Raw genomic sequence first — 22,189 nt, 5'->3', positions numbered from 1 at the left:
ATGAGCGTGGCAGCTGATGCATCTTGTGACCCTTTAAGTTCTTCCTCTTCCTTCACCAAATCTAGGTCAGGGCAGGCTGGCAAAGTAGTGAGTGGGGAAAGTTTGCTCTCATGCTGCCTCGTCGATCAACAAAAGGCTGCTTTTGCCAGTGCTACGAATCCAACTCCTTTCTCCAAGACTGAATGCACACAACTGTTGTTTCTATTCAACTTAATGGTGATCTGCTGGTGGCTTGTTAGCATTAAAATTAGTTCATTAAATAGTCAACAACCTCCCTGCCCCAGCAGTAGCTTTATTATACCTTGTTAAATTTAGATTGCACAAGTAACTGCAAGCTGATTCTGCTTTATGAACTTCTTTCAGAAGCAATCATGGTCCTGAGTCATTTGCACCTCTCCAGTAGAATAGGTCCCTGCTGCGTATTAACCTGAACTTAAATGAATCACATACAAAATGCTATTTTTAAGCATGATTTCTCGGTTTTACTTTTTTCCCCTGGCAAATCTGTGAGAGATAATTAAAGAGGAGGTCTGTTCCATTTTTAGCATGTGCTCGTGTGGACAGAACACCCATTGCTTCCTTCATGATGCAGGAGCTTACGCTAATCATTTGCCGTTGTTTGTCTCATTTTAGAGGACACCAGCTGTAGCAATTATTTACAGTTAGAGCCACAAGCAGAAGCCCTGGTGCTTTTGGACACATTTTTTTTCTGTCTTCCAGTTTACAAATAAAGGTCTTAACTGATGTTTTATGTGCCCCACTGTCATATTAGTGCTACTGGGACGTGGGCTCTAAGAACTGAGATTTTTTTGGGGGGAAAGGGAGGTGGAGGTTCCTCGGACCATACGAAGGGAGAGCAAATGCATCTTGTCTTAAACAACATGTTGTAATAACAGCAGTGTAAGGAACATAATTAACATTTTGAGTGTTGTCAGAAAATACAGGGATAGATCCATGCAGGGTTAGTTCTCAAAAATGCAGGTGCATCTTTTTGGAAAGGACAATCCATTACTGAGATTGATATTGGTGCATCAGGTTGTTTTTGCTTCCTGAATTCCACAAGTTTGGGAAGTGCTTGTGATGAAGATGTTGACAAGACTTGAGGATTATAGTTACCATTAGCTACTTCCATAGAAGAGAACTCTTAAGTACTTTCCATCACAGTGAGCTGATAGTAACCTAGTCAAGTAGAAGGATTATGTGGAAATACTTCAGTGTTCATCGTGTAGCCTGCTTTTATTTATATATATACAAAATAAATAATTCCTTGATTGGTAAACTTCATATAAGTTTAAAAAGCTTCTCAAAGTTTAGCCAGCCATAGAAGGAAAATATCATCTTCATTCACCCAATGAATCACCCTGATTGTTCTTCACAATTAATATTCTCATGGTTTGTCCAGTCTACTTTGCCGTGTTTCAAGGAACGGAGCTTCCACCACTTCAGATGAGAGGGTATTCCACATCCCGAGAGATTTTAGTGAATGTTAGGAAAAACCTTCCAACTACCCACATTTCACCCCATGTTTGCTAGTTATATCCTCCCCCACACACATCGCCCTAAATAATTCGCCTTCCTCCTTGATGGTCAAACCCTTTAAATAGAGTAGAACACCACATGAGGTGTTTTGCAGCATTATTGCTGTCTCAGTTTATCTTTCTCATTGAGTTTATACAAGTTTCCGATGATATTTCCTCAGAGATATTTGCTCCTGTTCTTGTATATTTGGATTTGTACAGTAATAAAAATGGATGCCTAAGCCACGTTTAAAAGCGCCTAAGCCACGCATTGTGTCTCATCTTATTGTTTCTTGCCTATGGTTTTAATTGCTGTAGCTACTTTGTTTCATCTTTCTGTCATTGCTGGTATTTATTATACTTCCCAATGGGATATCTCCAAAATTCACTGTGATTCTCTTTCCTTCCAGCTGTGATTTCCACCTTTGTTAGTTTTCTGCCTATTCTGTTTTGTTCTAAGCTCTCATGCACTCCTGTACCACTGCAATATTTGAGGTGCCAACGTGCAGGAAAATGTTTACAGATGAGCCAACGTATGATTACATCAAGGAAATATTATAGGGCTTGTGTGAAAACTTATTTTTACAAGATCCAAATATTGACTCAGTTTCCATCTGACAGTGTGTCTCAAATTCCCACTAGGGGAATCCTCAGCTGGAAGGGGCAAAGTGCAGTATATCTGTAATTAATTGTCTCCCTACAAATTGGTTAGGAAGATTGAGGCTTGATTAAGGTCATAGAAGTGAGAGGGTATAGAGCCGGGTGGCCACAGTGTGGCTCACAGGCCACATGTGGCTCTTTCACAAGGAAGCTTGGGACCTCTGCCTTGCAGTGGGGTGATGGAGTAAGGGCCTTACCCACGATATTAGGGCATCTTCCGACTTCAGCCCTGTGGGGTTCACCCGCCAGGGCTCGAGGCTTTGGCAGGAGCAGGGCTAAAGCCGTAAGCCCTGTTAGGTATCTCCTAGGGGGATGAAGCCCTGTGCCCCAGCCAATGTGCTCCAACTCTCAAACTTCTGAAGATTGTTGCATGCGTGTAAGAGGGTCTGTGAGTTTGGCCACCCTGGTATAGAGCTCCAATCTCTTAAATCCCTGTCTTAGGTCTGGGTCGTAAACAGCTCCTTCCTTCCTCCTTATGCAGCTGACTCACACAGGACTAGAGGGGCACAAGAAGGTTGTGCCGTTAGATTGACCACATACTACCTTACTCACATTGTTAGTGACATGCTGTGACGTCGGCTCATATGTCAACTGCCTCTTTTTAATAGGTTTGTGTATCTTGGGGGTTTGTATTTTTAAGTGGCTGTTTGACTCCTAGAACAGATCTTTGTCTGCAAACAGAAGTTGAACTCGGTGTCTTGTATGATCCATGTGAATTAGAATCTCTCCTTTGTCAGTCTCTTGAATCTGATAATGCTATCTCTGTTTGAAGACATAGTGCATACTCCACAGGAACCTGGGAATCTAATGCTTTTTACTCATTTAATAGTGCTGGCATTCCCAGTACTGTGCAAACTTTCTTGGCCCTTCATGCTTTTGTTAGAATGACCTTGGCAACCCCTACGGGCTTTTTCTGATGGCTTACATTGGAAACAGAAAAAAAGATGGGAAAATATCTTGTTGGAGAGCTGTTGGTTGTGCTAAGGCAGTGTTTCTCAGCCTTTTTTTTTTTTTTTATAAAGTACCCCTTAAAAAAATAGTATGTCCAGTACCAATGGTTTTCAGACACACAATTGTTTTTTCTACCATTGCAACACATTTGTTTAAACAACTTAATGGTAACCAGGCAGGTGATGAAATTTTGGGGTGTAAAAAGTATAAAAATAATAAAGCACAGTAAAACTTAAAACAAAAATTGAGTTTTCTTCAAATTTCAGTTGTGTTGACGTACCCCCCCCAGTCTTCTCTCGAGTACCCCTAAGGGTACTTATACCACTGGTTGAGAAACACCGTGCTAAGGTATTGATTGTTGCACATGTGCGCTAGCATATATATAATGGAATATGAATTGATATGTAGGCTATAGAGCGATCGAGTATATTCTCCAGCTGGAAACGCTTGTGTTCAGGCCTTGAAAGACTGTGTGGTCAGTTGGAGTGCTTTAGTCGAAGAGATGCACAAAACCCTTCTTATTTGCTGTGGTGTGTGCAGTGCTTACCCAAATCAGTGTTTCCATATCAACAGAAACCTCTGCCAAAGCTAATTCTAAAGTTAAAAAGAAATTGGCCTGGATTAGAGAAGCACTCGTACTCTCTCTGGGAGGGATGGGCTGAGGACTTCCTGCTGTTTGGAACTCAGTTCATTGATTTTTTTTTTTATGGTGAGGGCACTTGGCTGACTTTTATGTTTTAAACAGAATAGCTTAATCGTCCCAGTGAGCAGCAGGGATTCCCAATTTTTGTCTGGGTATGGATGACCTAGTTTTACCCCAGGGGTCTCAATTGAAAATGACTTTCTCTTCCTGTACGGTTAGTGGACATCTTTTAAAAAAGAGACTGCTGGTTAATGCCAAGACTTGGTTTATTTTGTTTATATGCCTAAATACGCAGATTGCCCAATACACTAATTTTTGCTTGCTCAGTTTTTCCCACAACCCCACAGCACGCAACTACCCCTGCTCTCAAAACCACCACAACAACAAGAAAACAGAAAACCCACCCTTCTATTCCCCCCAAAAAACATTTTGATGTAATGGGGGTTTGAGTATGGTCTGGCAAAATATGTAGTACTAAGAGAATTCCAGAATGATTTGTTTTTCAAACTGCAGTGAGAACTTTTATAAAACAAGGACACCCATGTTGCGAAATATTGGTTGCTTGTGCTAGTGAGCAAGAAGCCAAAAGTGAAATTAATTAAAAGCAAAATTGAAACCCGCTATAGTATAATTACCTGAGCTGAATAGAAAAAGTAAATTAGATGAGATTTTTTTTAAAAAGCTCAAAAAGGTGTCATTGGTAGCATAGATGAGGATGTTTACCTTTCAGCCTTTATTCTTTTAAACTTGACAGCATCCCTTTAAATAGCCTTAGGTACACTGTCCTCCTACCATTGTCAGAAATGAGAGCTTCAATTTATCACCATTTGTTCACTTTGGAATTGGGAGGAATTCAAAGCAAGCCAAGTCCTTTTGTCTTGCACCCACAGAACATTTAGCCTCCCCGTAGCCTTACAGAGAACTGCTTCGGATGTTACTAATCTCACAAGTCCTGGGGAAATGCACCTGCAAGATGTTTGCATTTTGCCACCTTCTGACCTAAAGCCTAACTAGTGTGTTGTGTTAAAATCTGGCATGACTCATTGTGCTGATGTGATCTCACAGTGCTATCCATATCTATGACCGGGTCAGATATCTTGTGGCCATAGGTCACGCTGTGGCACCTGCCCCTGTTCATGGTCCTTCCCCCCCCACTCTCCGTCCTGTTCAGGGCCTCTTACGAAAGCTTGGTCTACACTACACAGTTATGTCTGTGTCTCTGGACTGCTTACTCTGAGCAGTTTCTGCTCTCCTCACGCAGTCCCCTTTCGCTGCAGCTTCCTGCTGCTTTTATAATGGAACCACTTGAGTCAACCCAGCTGCGGCTCCTCCATACTCAGGACTGGCTAGTAAGCCACGCAGTGACAATTTCCCATTGTACTGGACTGTTCTCATTGGCAATGTGTTTCTAAGTGCCAGAGGCTAATGGTGCTTAATTCAGAGACCAGCTTCAAAAGCGTCCCCTCTAGCTGGGGGAGTTGTTTTGTCCAGAGTTGGGCAATCATACCATGCTGATGTTGCTTTCCTGGCTAAAACAACACTTAAAAGTACTTGCACAGGAAGAAAGAATCCCTGCCGGTCTCCCAAGAGAGCCAGAGATTTAATGGCTGTGACATTTACAGGTGTCAGAGATATTCAAGTGACTATTCAGGGCATCTCCCTTTTGCTTTCTCCTGCACAGAAGCTTGGACAAGACAACTGTTGGTCACATCTCATCAGCTGTCCAGGTCCAGTAATACCTTTCTCTTGCAGGTCCCAGGCCATAGCCCATTAAAGTCATGAGAAGTCTTTCAGCTGACTTGAATGGGAGTAAAGGGGGGGCCAAGAAAGACAAAGGGCCCGATTTTGCTCATTCACACAGTGTGACTTGCCAGCAACTCTGTGTAAGTTAATGAAGTTACACCAGAGTAAAATCAGGGTGAATGGTGTTGGTGAGGAACTAAGTACTAAGATTGGGCAGCAGAATCTTCTTCCATGCTCTCACTCAGTTGATTGAGGTCCATGGAAAAACGCTTGAGTTCGGTGGATCTTGGGTCAAGCCCACAGTAAAATCTTTCTTTTTTCTTTCCCAGAACACCTTCTTTCAGCTGTGGTGCAGTTTGTTTGCTCCACTTTAAGTGATCTTCTGTCTATCTATGATCACAATAAGTAGCTTACAGTGTTTAGGTTATTACAAAAAACATATTTTGGGCACGTACAGTTTGAACCTCTCTAGTCTGGCACTCTCTGGTCCAGCAACCTCCATGGTCCAGCTTGATTTTAGTTAATGAGATGTCCCCTGATCATGGGTGTGGCCAAGTTTCCCATGGTCCCATAAAGTTTTACAGCCCCCAGTCCTGGCTCTCAGTGTTCTGTGCTGTTATTTTGCTCTAATGTACCCCAATTGTCTTCTAAGAGTGCAGGAAGAAGTGGAAGTGTTGGTAATACTGCTAGACAACATTGACCTCCCGTGGATGGGCACATGCTCTGGTCAGATCCCAAGGGTGCTGGACTGGAGAGGTTCGAACTATAGTTATGTCAGTGAGCTGAGCACTGATCCGAACAAAAGGAAAGCTTGCATGCGCTACTCTTCATTCAAAGTGAACCAGCAGGACCTTGATAGATCAAATACACATTTTTGAAAAATGTTTAGAAAATAGAATTTTGCTCTGTGCATAATGAGCTGTCCTTGGTAGTTTGCTTTTCCAGAGCATGTCCACCACAAGGGTATGTTCTTGGGCTTTTATTCCATCACTGTAACTATACAATGACATTTTGCTAAGTAAGTCGCATTCTTGATGATTAAACCCAGTGGCGTTTACTTTGATTGTGTTGTTCCGGTGGCAATGGCGACTAAAAGATCTTAGCTCAATGGGATGAGGAACTGTGATTTGCATTTCAAACATGGAGAAGAAAGCGTCTCATGAAGTTTACTGCGACAGAAGAGTTGCAAATAGCATGTAGCTCTGATTTTGTTTTAGCGATTCTTTTGTTATAAATCTGGCCAAGGATATTAATGTTTCCATGTACTGATGTAATGGTGTCAGTGCATGAATAGTTGGTTTTGGTCTTTCCTCAGTAAGGCAGTGGGGTCTTTTAGGGTGATTGGTGTTTTATACGGACAGTATACAGTTAAGAGTAGGATGGCATGTGCAGTCCTTACTTTCTAGGTCAAATCAAACCAGGGATAGGAGCTTAGGTTTACAGCATTTTTTCCTTTAGTCTTCATGCTTCTGTATGAGGCCCGACTTTCAAAGGAGGTTGGAACAGCAAAAAAAACAACAACAAAAAACAAAAAAACCCATTGGCACAGAAAGGCAGGGAGTGAAATGTAGAAATATAATGGGTGCTCACATTTTTGCAAGTGTGCTAGTTATGCCTTGCCAATAGTAAATGTCGTTCTTGCTGTTTGCCTGGTAGCCATAGTCAAGTAGCATCGCAAGAAGCATCAGTTACAATTCCTACAAAGTTATGCTATATGAATGCATACTTACTAGGCATTCTGTTGATACCATCTGGTATCAATGAAGTGCACAGTCCCAGAGGAACAACTGGTTTAAGCTTTCTCAGGTCTTTAGCCTTGAATTTCTGGCAGTTGTTCTGAAACCGGTGGTGTGGTTTACCCTGACTTTAGCTCATGTAACAAAGGTTTTTAGTTGGTAGCTTCTCATAAAGCCAGAAGTGATCAAATATTAATCCACACATATGCTAACGAGCTCTTATTAAGATGAATTCTAAATGTTGTTTACAGGCTGGCTCTCAAAGCTGAAACATCATTAGAATAATGTGATTAGCGGAAGGGCTTCTCTGATGAGCTTGAAGGCTTCTTCAGTTAAAGTTTTAGTTCAGCCGTCTGGGTCTTTTTTAAATGCTGGTGGAGGTAGTGACTGATTTGTTGAATTTCCTTCTGTCCCAATGTGGTCTTCTGGATTGGCCTGTGAAATGCTGCCCATCTGTTGGGGTGCCACAGAAGAACAACAGCCTGTCTCTGATTGTCCCTTCTGCATTGTCTCTGATTGTCTTCTGCATTCAGTATTTGAGGCTTGTTTGTTTTTTGCAGTAGCACCAAAGGCCTTAGAGTGAGGGCCCCTTTGCATTGGATGCTTCATTAACACCTAGGTTGAAACTGTTTGTGCTCCAAAGAACCAAAGCCAAGATTTTGGAAAGGGACAAGTATTTCTTGGGGAGGAGGGGTATCAAGGGGCTTGTGCTTCCAGGCCATTTAGGGCAGTGTGTTTTTACCCATTTTGATACCAGAGGCCGGCTTGCTGCCTTCCTAAACTGTGTCAGAGAAAAGCTTCAGGGGGTAGCTGAGTTAGTCTGTGCAGGATAAACTTAAAAAACAACAAATAGTCTGGTAGCACTTTAAAGACTAACAACACATGTAGATGGTATCATGAGCTTTCGTGGGCACAGTTGACTAAAACTAAGGTAGTTCCTGGTTTCTCAGTATAGCTTCTTCCTGCACGGGAGCCCTGTCTGTTGGCTCTGCTGACAAACCAGTTTTGACTGCTGTTACTTCTGCAGTGCATATGCAGTTATGGAAATGTGCGCTAGGTTTAGTGCTGCTGTGTGCATCATCCCACGGGTCCTGACTGCAGAATCACTATTTCTGGTGAGGAGGCAGAGGGAGAACGCAGTATGACTCTCAGCTCATCATTACTGAGTGGTAGCTGAAAAAAATCCACCTTCAGCTCATGAAAGAAGCAAACTGAATATGATGTTAAGAGGAGATAGGTGTAGGACCCCCAAGATAGACTGAAACAGGCCTTTGGCCCCTTGTGACACTTCCTTATACAGCTGAGTGTTTTGTCCCGCGGGCTACTTGAGCAAAGCCACAACAGATAACAAAACAGCTTTCCTTTCTAAATCAACACGCAGTGACTTTTGAAGCATATTTCATCCGTTTTACCTCTTCCCCTTCTTGGTGGGGTGCGTTTTCTGAGGACAAAATGTCTGCTGCAAGGTGCGAGGTTTGTGCTTAGCAGGACATCGGCCGTCTTTCAGAGGAGAGGAAGGCTGGCACAGTGGTTAGGGGGTTAGTCAGATGCTTAGAGCCCTGCAGAGAGATGTGTATCCACGCAGGGCTCTATTGAGGGCTGGGAGCCTGGGGTTCTGTTCCCGCAGCACACTTACTGGACAAATGCTGACTTTCTCTTGTTATCTGTGTGGAATGGTAGTTTGTACTGACTTCGCTGGTGCTCTTATTAGGGTTGCCAGGTGTCAGGGATTCACCTGGACAGTCTGGTATTTTTGCCTCCTGCCCGGTAAAAAAAATAAATAAATTTTGTATTCTCTGAATTTTCCCCTGGCCAGGAGGCGAAAATATCAGGCACCTGGCAACCCTACAAACACTCAGCACCTGCCCCCCCCCCCCGAACCTCCCCTGACCCCCATGCTTACCTGGTTCCCCAAGGCTGCCAGCACAAAATGGCTGCCAGCCAAAAGACGTAGGGGAAGCAATGTTTCCCCAGGGTCTTAGTGCTCAACCACTCCCCTGTTCCTAATCCCTGCACTCACTCTTAAAGGGGACATGCTGTTTTAATACTGTTTTATTTTAATTTTTTTTTTTTTTTGCCCAACAACTTTGGTCCCCCCCCTTCTTCCCCAACTTTTTTTCCCCCTTCAACAGAATTTGTTCCCGTTTTTTGGGGGGAAGGGGTATTCGGTATTTTTGTTTCAACCATTTGGCAACCCTAGCTCTTATGTAGCCTGTGGTCCGACAAAGCAAATACCTAGATGAGTTCATGCACTTCCTGGAAGACATCCCTGGTCATGAATTTCTGGATAAACCTGTTTAGCAAAGCTTAACATGTGCTGCTGTGCTGAAACAGTCACAGCCCGGTCTCCGATTCCCTGTCCCAATGCCCCAGACAAGCTATTGCTCTGTTCTCCAGCCCTCCCCTGATGGAATCATTGATTCTTCCCCTTGGCTAGACTCCCTGGGTATAGCTATGCTGCAGTTATCCACCTGGGGCTGGCCCCGATCAGCTGATCTGAACTTGTGTGTATGTGGTGGAGACTGGGGGTTGGGCTGCAGAGATGTAAAATTGCACTGTGGCCGTTCAGCGCTCTGGGCCAGTGTGAGAGCGAAGGGTCCAGCTTGAAGCTGAATTTCTACCCTGCAGTTTTATAGTGTGAGCCCTAGTCCTCTAACACAGGCCCGCTGTGGGTGTTTCTCTGCATTATACGCATACCTGGAGTGTGAAATCCAAAAGCTACTGGGACTAGGACTTCACCCTCCGTTTCTGACTGCTGAGCAGAATACTCAGTTCTGCTTTTTTTTTTCAGTCTCTCTGGAGTCACGCTTGCAAAGGACTCTGCATCGTGCTCGCTCGGGATTCGTAGCATGGTTTCATGTTACCCACCGATGGCTTGTTTTTCAAGCTGCATCATTACTTTTGCCTACAAATTCAGTGCACTACCACGGAGCGTCTATAGTAACCCTCTCTTTGGAAAAAAAAACCCACCTGTTTATTTCACAATAACTCCAAACTGCTTGGGTCAGCGCAGTGCATAAATAAAGGGTTAGACTGTCAAAAGTCAGTGATAAAAATCAAAATTAGACCAACGTGGCGCTTTTTTGAAAAGCGTGTAAGAACAAGTTGGTGTCCGATTGATTTGGGAGGCTGCTTAATAGGCCACACCACCGGAGGTGCTGATCTCGGCTCTTTCTGTTGCTCTAACCCTAACCCTAACCCTAACTCTGCCCCTGCCAAAAACCAGTAGAGCCCCCTAGTGGAACAGTGGTGGCTACAGTCGCATGAACACAGACGTGCTCCTCCGTGAGTTTTCCTGCTGCTGCCACAGGGGAAATGCAGCGAGCCAGACTAGTGGCTCAGGGACGATCCTGCCAAGCAGCAGTCCCTCTGGGGCTAATTTAATACATGCAGCAGAAGTGAAAGCCTGTGCTCGTAGGTTTCTACCGCCAGGAAGATGCTGGAAAGCAGCCAAGAGAAGCTTTTCTTAAATTAAACTTCTGCTGCAGCGTGTTCCTGCGCAAGACGTCAGAACTAATTGATTGCATTGACTAGATTACGTCGCCTCCACGCTCAAGTTTTGTTGCCTAGACAATGCATGTTTCATTGTGCTGTGAGTGTGCTCACGTCCTTTGTGGTGCAGTTATGGGATGTAGGTGGAGTGATTAGACCAAAACTGTAGGCTCTCAGGAACTATTTTTAGTCTGAAGCTGTAGCCATCCTTTCAGGGAAGACACACAAATGAGAGTAACTCTGGCAGTCGGCTGATCGGGGGAAGCTGGTTAGTAAAGTCCCTCCGGCACTCAGATGCAGCGGCGAGGAGCACCGTGTGAGACCCGAGAGACAATGATTAGAAATGTAAATAAAACTTCGAAGCCTTCGTTGGGTTCCCTTGTGTGTTTGGCGCCGGTGAGCAACAGCACAACTGATCTGTTGTTGTGTTTCTGGAACCACTGCGAAGATTGTGACGGAAGTCACAACACTTTTTTCCCGTGCTGGTGCCATAACCTTAGATCACCTTAACTAGCGCCGGTCCTGCCTTTTAGGCTTTCCCTGAGCTTATGCTGACCGCTGCCAGTCTTCTTAAAAGCACCTTTAATCACCCCTTGAATTGTGATTAAAATATGCACATGCCTACATGACGGGAATAACACCTCTGTTATGCAGACAGGACAAGATGGACGGTGGTGTTAATTCATTCTCTTGCTATTAAATGCCTCGGTTTTATAATTGTCCCAGTGCAGTAGGTAACTACATTGCCCTTCATTTGCTCTCTCAACTGACTCTTCAAATAAGTTTTGTTTTTTTGAATAGCCTAAATTGTAGACCAGACACCCCAAGTGAGGGTGATAAAGAAAAGGGAGATATGGAAGAAGGAAGGATGGCGGTGGTAGGGACTCTGCCAATTGCATGGTTGTGTTTCAGAGCATATTGGCTCATTTATTTTTATACGGACGGCGTGAACAGCGCACAGGTTCATTAAAAAGCACCCTCCTCAATAGTGAGCAAACATCTGCTTGGAGAAAGTCTGTGGGCATGGGGTGTCTCATGGCAGGTGGCCTTTCTGCACTCTTGATGTTGATGAAAAGATAGCCATCGTAATACTTTCATCTGTACGCTAGGTCCAGGCTGGCAACATTAGAGCCTTTTGTGTTGGTGTAGAGAAGTGTAGGACTGGAAGGGACCTGAGTAGGTCATCAAGTCTAGTCTTCTTATAATAACTAGACCATTCCTGATTCCACTATTGCTGACATACAGCATCACTGCAACGCGGGGCACAGCCATGCACCTTCCCTCGGAGGTTAGAAAACATTGATTACAGATACTAACAAGCCTTTCAGTGCTTGCTGTACCTAAAGCCTCCAGTTTGAAACTAGTGCACAAACCTGTTTCCAACCAGTGTTAAAGGTTGCTTTGCCAACTGCCTTTTGCACTGCCCCACTGGGAGCAATTTGGGACACGGGTGTGGGAAGCGGGTATTCCTTCATGCTGCTTGGTCAACGGCACTGAGCCGTCTCCTCCACCCAGCCGCAGATCTGTCCCTTGTTGGATTCTTCTCAAACTCAGCCCACAGGAAAATGCTACTGTGCTTCCATGCACAAGTGGACCTTGTTCACTGCCTCTCCCCAAAGCCTTCCTGGCAATGGAAAGCCTTGCAGAATTTACAGACCAGCTAGAACCAGGGAAGGATCACAGCATCTTCAGCGGTCCCCACCTACAGCTGATCTGCATGTTTACCATAAAACATGAAACTTTTCAACTCGTTCACTTTTAGGTGCCTGTAGAATGCCACTGCCCATAGGTACGTGCCTGTTACTTCTCGACTAATTGTTCCCCCCCTTGCTGCCTCTGTATCAGAGGCGGGGGACGGGGAGGAGAGGGAGTAGGAGAGGCTGCTGTGAAACTGTTCACTGGGACCCCCCGCAGACCGGGACTACTGGACCCGGTACAAGCCGGGACTGAGGAAGCCCGGCTCAGTCCTGGCTCGCACCAGTCTGGGACTGCTACGGCTCTGCATTGTAAGTGTAGTAAGAGCCACAGTGGTCCCAGCTGTATCCCGGCTTGCGACTCTTACTACATTTAAAAGTAGTAAGCCTGGCTCGCACCAATCTGGGACCTACCCCCACTGCATCTCTGCAGTTTAAATGCAGTAGGAGCTGGACTGCCTGCGTGCCTGGCTCCTCCTACATTTAAATGGCAGAGCCGCAGTGGGGGTAGGTCCCCGACTGGTGCGATCCAGGACTGAGCACCTTTCCTTACTGACTAATAGTGTAGTCGATACAAATTGTATGGATCACATGATTAGTCAGTTACCTGCCTCTTGACATTCTTAGTTGTGCCTAATGAGAAATCCTGCTCTGTTTAGAACTGCGTGAGAGAATTCCTGGGCAATGTCTGCTTGTCCTGACTCCCGTGTATGTGTTGATTCTTCCAGCATTACTTTAGCCAGCAGGGAAGTATCTAGCAATCTACATTTAAAACCAGCAGGGATTTGATTTGGGGATGTAGCATTAGCCTCATGTTTTCCCCATGCGTTTAATGTTTTCCTTGTTTATAAATATTAAAACACACTAATCATATGTACTCTGGGGCTTTTGGGAGGCAACAGGGCCAGATCCTTAGCCGGTGTAAATTCTCATAGCTCCATTAAAATAATGTTTCCCTTGAAGTCAGTGAGGCGCCGTTGACTCATATCAACTGAGGATTTGGCAGAGTGGCGTTGATCGTTGCTCTCAGTATATATCCCATAATAACAGTGTACTAATTTAGCTTGAAACTTCCATGCAAAGCTTTTAAAATTTGATTCCTGGAGGAATGTATTCTGAGGAAAGTATTATGAGGCAGAAGAAAGGGGGGATCTATCAGGTTGGAGGTTTCTCTGTGGGGGAGAAAACCATTCACGGCGATAGCGTGCCCCAGCCCCCACTGGTTAAGCGAAACATTCACGACCCTAGTGGATCAGGAATAATAATTTGCCCCCTAGAGTTCCGCAGTTATGGTACAGGGCACAACGGAATAGTACAGCAGTCATGGAGGAGGTGGGAGTATTGTGACTGTCTCTGTCAATCCTGCATCTCCAGCAGCTTCCCCTAGGCCTTGTGCACATTCCAGCCAAGTAGGGGTACCAATGGCTTTACAGAAAGGTGTTTAAGACCTACTGTGGAGAAGAAGCGTGTACGAGCTAGTGGTCGCTGTTAAAAGGTGGCTTGGGGGCCTGTTCGCGGATCCTCCAAAGGCCTGGGATTTGGATTCATCTCTCGAAGTTTGGATGCTTATCCAAAGTTAAGCAGGCACCACAACAAGCAGGAGACCGTTGATCCTCCAGCCTCACCTGCCAACCCCTCCTGGAACACTGCGAAACTGGCTCTCCACCGCTCTCTGTTATGTCTCAAGGGAGAATGGCAGATGTTCCCCTGTTTGAACAGCTGCACGAGCCATCTCCCTTCTCTCACACCTTTAGCAATAGAATAGGGCTTGTCCTCCTTTGCCTCCCATCTTTCTCCTGCTCTGCCTCCCGCCTCCCCCATCCCACTCCCGCTTCTCTCCTCTCTGAAATTCTCACTCATGCTCCCCCCGCTCCTGACTTTCTATCTCTGCTCCCTTCCTGGAGTTAATGTCTTCTCTGGTCCCTGCCTCCCTTCCCTCCACAACATTTTAATATACCTCCATGTTCTCTGCAGTCCCTGCTGCAGCTGTGCTGTGCTTCTAACACCTCCCCTCCTCGTCTGCCACTGCTGTTCTCTGCCCTGCGCTGTGACCGTGGAGAGCAACTGCCTGCCAGCCAGCCTCCCTCCCACTTTACACTCCACCCTAGGTCCTGGTTGCCAGCTGTGCTGTTAAAAAAAACCTCATGCAGTAGCTGCCGCAATCCCCGGGGGGTCTGTGACGGGGATGGTTCTTGAAAGTTGGGGCTGAGGAAATCTGGATTATGAATGTCTCAGCTCTGCTCCTAAACATCCTAGGTAGGCTAACAGCATCCTTCCATTAATGCTGTCACACTGTTCAAAGGGCAGAGAAATAGGTGCTGTGCACATGCTGGCTGGTTCTACAAGGAGGTAGATGGGCCAAGTTCCTGGCTGGTGCCATCAGATCCTGCAGTGCGTAGGTTTCATGTTTTTAAAGTTTCTAGCCCCGAAGGGTGCAATGAAAACTTGGACGAGGACCTGACACAGTGCTGTCTTCCTGAAACTGGAAGTTCAGCGAGAAACTGTAGCCTGTAGAGGCACTACCAACTCCATTCACCCCAGCAGCATCTTGGCACTCAGTCCTAATGGCAGCCTGGCTAACTTGTTCAGTGGGGAGAAATATCTGATGTCTTTTAGCTTGTGGGGGAAGGGGAAAGTACCACCACTGCAGGTGTTTTTTCCCAGTCTGGTCTCTCGCCTCCAGAGTGTCTAGACTCCCAGCAAATAAAATAACCTGGGGGTTATACTAGATACTGACCACAGAGACATGCTGGTGATAGGTTTATGTGGATGTTTTAAGATTGTAAAGGGTTGCGGGAGAGGGGCTACAATTGGATTATTTTGGTTGTGTAGTATTAATCCACCTAATGAGAGAACCACTTTTTTCCTCCCTTTCCTTCTCATTGCCACAGCTGAAGAATAAATTTATGAAGAAATTGCCCCGTGATGCAGAGGCCTCCAATGTGTTGGTTGGTGAGGTCGACTTCTTGGAAAGCCCTTTCATTGCCTTCGTCCGGCTGCAGCAGGCAGTTATGTTGGGTGCTCTGACCGAAGTCCCCGTTCCTACCCGGTAAGAGAGCCTCTCTCAGCATGCAACATGAATCAGAGACGTGTTTTCACCTTTTAAAATAATGACACTGTTCCTCAAGGGGAACGTCTCCGTTGCTTTCTATAATGTAACTTGTGGTGGATTTATATATTTTACCAAGAATATCAGAACTGAGGTAATGGATCATCTCTTGTGCTTCTTAGTCAATTTGGGATCTTGGTTTTATTTTATTAGTTTTATCTAATCTTAAAAAAAAAAGGTCTGAAAATACATATTAATGTAACACTAAATGAACACTATTAATTTGAAATCTAGTTGGGGGGAAAAGGGGGAAAGAGATTCCCCTCATCTTGGAATCCCTTTGTTCTTCTGGTTTTACAGGCACATTTTCTTTCTCTTAAAAATGCTTTTCTTTTCCTTATAACTGTCTCCAAGATCCCTACAAATAAAAGGGAGACAATAAAACTGACAAGATGCGAAGGCCTTAATAAAATTATTAAAAAGTGTTGTCCAAGATGTGACTCAGTTGAACAAAATCTTCCAATAATAGTCTGTTTTAGGCGTTCCTCTTGAGGGTGGATTTTTCAGTCCGAGGTGTGATGGTTTTAAAACAGTCACAATGTCCCTCTTTTAGTTATAGATTTAAGCCCCTGGTCTGTAAATGTGTACATGTGTGGATGAGATTGCTCACATGTTTAAAAGAAAGCAAATGCATAAACATTGGGAGGATCAAGGCTGTTAACTCTCATTATTGAATATATGTAAGTTAAGTATCAGAGGGGTAGCTGTGTTAGTCTGAATCTGCAAAAGCGGCGAGGAGTCCTGTGGCACCTTATAGACTAACTGAAGTGTTGGAGCATAAGCTTTCGTGGGCTGCATCTGATGAAGTGGGTCTTTGCCCACGAAAGCTCATGCTCCAACACTTCAGTTAGTCTATAAGGTGCCACAGGACTCCTCGCCGCTTATGTAAGTTAAGGGTCTGTTCATATGCATAACAATACCCTCTTAATTATGCAATCACATACTATTTTTCAAAGCAGGCAATACATAGAAATGCCATTTAAAACAAGTTTAGGTACATGTGCAGTATTTCTTGCTTATTCTGGGCAGAAACCATAACAGTAATTTAGTAATACAAGTATACAGTAAATATAGGGATGTGAAAGGTTAACCCAGTTGACCAGTAAGCATCGCTAGATGCCTCTGTCCGCAGGGAGCCTGGGGGCTGTTTGAGAGCTAGTAGAGCCAGCCCTAGCGTGGGAGCTGGCAGCAACCCCAACCCGGATCCCTCTTAGTTGGGTAATTGGTGAAATGTTAGGTCAACCTGATGTTTAATTGATTAGCCTGGATTTTACATCCCTAGTAAAATATACCTTAAGATACCAGTCAAGCAAATAAAGTTATAATGAAAAGATTTACAGGCTGCATACATATGGAATTGCAGTTAAATTACAATGGGGTTTTTCAATTCCACATTGCTGGGAGAGGTGCTTTGTTAATATACATTGCTATGAATGCACTCTTCCCATTTAATACATGTTGGCAGCCAGCAACATACGTGGATTTTAATATCAATTTACAGATTTAGAAAGTAATTGAGTTTGAAACATACTGATAATTTGGGAGGATTTAGTTGAGGTCGGTCCTGCTCTGGCAGGAGGTTGGACTAGATGCCCTCCTGAGATCTCTTCCAAACCTAATCTTCTGTGCTTCTTTAATAACTTTCAAAGCACTAGTGTGCAAATATATATTTTTATGTGAACACTTCAAAATGCTAAAGTGCATCTATTACATGATAGAAGTGATATTTCCAAGCTGCTGAGAAAGTTTGAGGATATATATATATATAATATGAAAAGTCATAAGAAGACACAAAGTCATCACATGAGCATAGAATAACAAACTGTTAAGGTGCAAGATAAAACTGATCTAGATGATAAATCTGTCAAAAGTCCGTAAGTCTAAAGTTTATAAACGTATATTAGTAATGTTAGACATACCCATGAATATTTAACTTGAATATGGGTCATTTTCATTCTGTGTAAGTGGCAACTTGTCAATAATTTTCATGAACTTGTACTTAAAGAAATTACCTGTGGCTGATGTTCAGGTCGTATTAAATGTTTGTGTGTGTTTAATTTGTTTACATTTTAGAGTATTTTTTTAAGGAATACATTGGAAAAATAGGGTGAATTATTTTTTAGCAAGAACTGTTTTTGATCTCAGAGTTATTGGGTTCTGTACATTTTGGTACTTCCATCTCTGGCCTGACTCTGGTTATTATTTATTTTTAAATACACATCTGATTGTTCCCCATTAGAGGTAAAATTGGGCATCCTTTATTCTGAGAGTGGGAGCTAAGAAGTAGAAAAGCTTAATCACCCCATGGAATTATTCCAGAGTGTTATTGAAAACAATACATCCTTCCACATTAACATTTTTCCCCAGGAAATAGCATTATCCATTTGCTGTCCTCCAAACCAAATGTTAGCTGTAATCAGACTAGGGAGGCTCATTAGCTTGCTTCTGTGAGTAATGTAGAGCCATTTGCAGTGGTTGCATCCTGCGAAATCCAATAAAGAAAATCCCAGAAGGGTCCACACTGGCTATGGTGGACTTAGCTCATCATTCAATCATTTGTTTTAGCCTCCCTGTGTAAGGAGCATGTCTGCTGTAAATGTGCACTTCAGAACTCTCAAGGTCTATGTCTGCATAGCAATGTATGCCTAGGGCTAGTGGGACTTGGGTCAGCTGATGTGTGCTAGGGATTTCTGGGCTTGAGCGTCTACACTGCATTTTAACTCTAGGTTAAGGATTTTCTGATCCAGGTTAGAGCACAAGTGCACAGACCCGAATCAAAGTGGCCCTATGTGGGCTTCCACTGTGGATACCCCTCACTGACTTCAAATGTGTCTGTAATGTCAACATTTTAAAAGTAGTGTTATAGCTGTAAGTGTATTTGCTCAGCGATTTAAAGTGAATTAGCTTGTTATACCTGAACACCATAAACGTGCTGAGTGCTTCATAGTCACAAGTGATTGCCCCAAGGACTGTGTCTAGACTAAAGGGTTTTGTCGACAAAAGTGGACTTTTGTCGACAAAACTAAACCTGCGTCTACACTACCGCTGAGTTCTGTCGACATAACGTCGACAGAACTCAGCAGTTTTGTCGACGCTGGTAAACCTCATTTTACGAGGAATAATGCCTTTTGTCGACAGAGTTCTGTCGACAGAAGGCGCTATTGCATCTAAACTGTCCTTTGCATCTACACTGCCATGTCAACAAAGCAAGCTGCTTTGTCGATAGAACTGAATGTAGTCTAGACGCTCTTTGTCGACAGAAGATTTGTCGACAGTATCTGTCGACAAAAGCCTGAAGTCTAGACGTACCCAAGGAGTTTACAGTCAAGGATCCTGCCTCACTCTGCTCCACTGAACTTGATGGGAGCTGGATCAGGGCTCCATGAAGCCATGACACAAGTTGTGAAGGTCATAAACAGCCACCTGGGGGAAAGGGATGGGAAAAGAAAAAGTTCCTCATAAGATGATATTACATGGCTACTCAGAAAAGTACCTTAGACCTCTTGGTTCTTCCATTTTCAAAGTCACAACAGAACAACAGACATCACAACTACAAAGTCACAAGAAAACAAAACATGATTCCTGTGGACAACATATCACATATCTTCAAGGGCGGAGCTGTGGCAGGTGTTTGCTGAAGAAGAGGATGCAAGCACCAAAGTTGAACTCTCTAGAGAGCGAAAGACTAATGTTATCTACACCCCTTTCTCCTCATTCCTTTTCTTCATGTTGCTACAGAACTATAGAACAAATACACTTCACTGTGTGGATGATTTAGACTGTATTGGGCAGACTGATTGCCTGTTGGCTCTGTATTCCCTTTGCATTGTTTCTATTTGTCGCTTGGTTTTTATTTTAGAACAATGTTTAGTTACAGAGCAGCTGATGCTCAATGGAAATCTTTGCAATGATTTTCTATTTGGAACTCACTCTACCTAGGCTTTGTTACTGGGAACATGTAAAGAAAAGGAGAATCTTTGTTTAAAAGAAAACACCAAGAGCCTGTAAGCTCTGACTGAACAAAGACCTGTGCTCCATGCCATTGTACCTCCTTGGCAATAAAGAACAGGGGAATTGAATTCCGCATGATGAACTATAAGTTCAACTGTTTTGCGGTGGAATATTTTTCCATGAGGCCTCATCAGCCCTTCATCTTGTGTGTTGTCTGTCCACCACGAATTGGATTTCCCAGGCTTTTAAATTGCTGTCTATTCTGTTCATTTTGGTCTCTACTCATCCGTTTTAAATTTACAGTGCTATGAATTTCTCACTTTCACAAGCACTTATTTATCTCATTTATGCTAATGACTAGGTTAGTCTGAATGAAGCATTTATACTAATCTGGCTGAGGCAGTGTTTTCCTCTGCTTTAATGTATATATTCAAACCTGATCTCCAGAATCCCAGGCCATTGATTAAAAACAAGACCATAAGAATGGCCAGACTGTGTTAGACCAACGGTCCATCTAGCCCAGTGTCCTGTCTGCCGACAGTGGCCAATACCAGATGCCCCAGAGGGAGGGAACACAACAGGGAATCCTCACATGATCCCTCCTCTGTCATCCATTTCCAGGCAAACAGAGGCTAGGGATACCATTCCTACCCACTCTGGCTAATAGCCATTGATGGACCTAACCTCCATGAATCTATCTAGCTCTTTTTTGAACCCTTTTAAAGTCCTAGTCTTCACCACATCCTCTGGCAAGGAGTTCCACAGGTTGACTGTCCTTTGATCTGTTTTTTTTTTTTAAATCTTACTCCAATCTGTGTGTCCTGCTTATAGTCCAGAATATCTGTAGAGCCCTGCAAATCCATGGATAGCTGCTTTATAGCAACAATCCACATGCGTGACTCTTATTGTGGGTACAAATTTTGTATCCACGCAGGACTACAAATATCCACCTTCTCCCAGCAACTGCAGCTCACTGGAATTTTTCCAGCTCTGAGCAATTCTCTAGGGAATCTGGTCTCTTGGCAGCAAGAGTTTACATTTCTCAGTCTACTGGGCCATATAACACCAAGCAAGCAAATGTCTGGGTGGCATGTTGACAAGGTGTCCAAACAATGAAGCATTGTGTGGTAAAGCAGGGAAAAAAACCCAGAGACTTCACCTGTCAGGAATCTTCACTTCATTCTCACGGAGATGAATAACAAATAGTGCCCCTGCCATCAAGCAGTGCCCAGTCCAGCAATTTCTGGTGGGATAACTAGCCAAGTTATCCCTTCCACCAAGAGAATCTCTCTGTTCAAGGGGACAACATGAATAGCAACAGTGAAACAAACCAGAAGGCAACGCCCTTTTCTGAAGTAACGGCCTTTTAACCCTCAGGAAATCGCTGTGTTGGCTTTTTCTTTTTCCAGAGAAAGAGGCGTTCTCCCCATGTGTGGGCAGCCCTGGTTTTGTTCCTGTGGAACTTCCTGCTCTGCCTTAGCTATTTATATATGGAGTGCCCAGCCTCCTTGATTAACAGCCATTACATATGGATTGCTGGCATGCTTGGCCCTAGAACCATTTGGCTCAGTCTTGCCCCAACCCGGTGTGGGCTCTGTATCCCTCATTACAAATACATTTCCCCCCAAATTGAGCTCTGGTGCTTGGTTATGCCATTTAGTCAAGATTTTGGTCAATGTTCCTCTAACTTTGTCCATCTGTGTACAGAATAAATTTTGTTCTGTGCACTGAGGCATGTTGGATGCGCACCACCAGTAGAAACACAGTGGGCGCTTTGCTAATCAGTTGAGCGGCATTTGAATCTCTCTGAGATGGCCTCTGAAGCACACCACTTACAGGGAACGCTGATTTGATACATATTCTTCTCTAGTCGACTCACTCCTCCAGCAAGCTGGGTTTTTTAACTTCTGCCCCAGAATCTCTGGAGCCAACTTCCTCTGAGATGTGCAAGAGTTGTGTCCATTTACTCCAAGCTGAGTTGATCAGTGTAGTAATATTGTGGGTGGTGCCTTTTGTTTGGCCTTTTTTTCCAGACGGACTGGATTTACAGTGCACCTTAGTCTGCTTGATTTTGGGCTGCCAGAGAGAGACACAGGATTTGCTGGAAAATGTCTTGTGCAATAATTCTCATGCTCTGCTAGGTAAACTGAAATCCTAAAAACAGGCTTTCTGTCTTATCTTCTGTTGGCCTGAGCTACCGGAGTAGGTTGGTAACTAGAGAAGTCTTCTTCTCTGCATCTTGGGGTCTTTGAACCATCATTTCGAGAACTTCAATATCTGAGATATAGGTGAGAGGATTATTCTAGGAGAGGGTGAGTGAGATTCTGTGTCCTGCATTGTGCAGGGGGTCAGAGTAGATGATCAAAATGGTCCCTTCTGACCTTAAAGTCTGTGAGTCTATGAGAGTCTCAAATCCGTTCCCATGGAAGAGGTGGGCAAATCACAAAACTACCAACAAAGTTAATGGACATTCTTCTCAGCCAGCACAGGACAGATGCCAGTGGTTGGACCTGCGGATTGAACTCCTCCATTGCTCAGCTGTGACCCAACTCATTCCTGGGTGAGCCACGGGGACAGGTGAATGTAGGAAGCTGGCATTCCTGCTGCCTAGAGGGTGGCTGTTTTGTGGATGGCCAGCTGCCCATCTGGTACCTTTCCCCCATGTTCAAGCTATTTAAAAATCAAAATAGGGC

At 44.1% G+C, this 22,189-nt stretch overlaps 1 protein-coding gene across 7 annotated transcripts in view; it reads left to right on the top strand.

The window, feature by feature from the left end:
- SLC4A4 (solute carrier family 4 member 4) overlaps positions 1 to 22,189 on the top strand; it is a 242,172-nt gene that overhangs the window by 142,717 nt on the left and 77,266 nt on the right. For all 7 annotated transcript variants that reach the window (XM_075929409.1, XM_025178447.2, XM_075929408.1 and 4 more), the window contains exon 8: positions 15,328 to 15,485. In XM_075929409.1, the coding sequence (XP_075785524.1) occupies positions 15,328 to 15,485 (158 nt within the window). The remainder of the gene's footprint in view (positions 1 to 15,327; positions 15,486 to 22,189) is intronic.

The sequence above is a fragment of the Pelodiscus sinensis genome, chromosome 5 (assembly GCF_049634645.1).
Source record: "Pelodiscus sinensis isolate JC-2024 chromosome 5, ASM4963464v1, whole genome shotgun sequence".
In the NCBI taxonomy this organism is placed as follows: domain Eukaryota; kingdom Metazoa; phylum Chordata; order Testudines; family Trionychidae; genus Pelodiscus; species Pelodiscus sinensis.
Note: the sequence above shows the minus strand (reverse complement) of the source record. Positions and strands in the feature narration are given on the sequence as shown.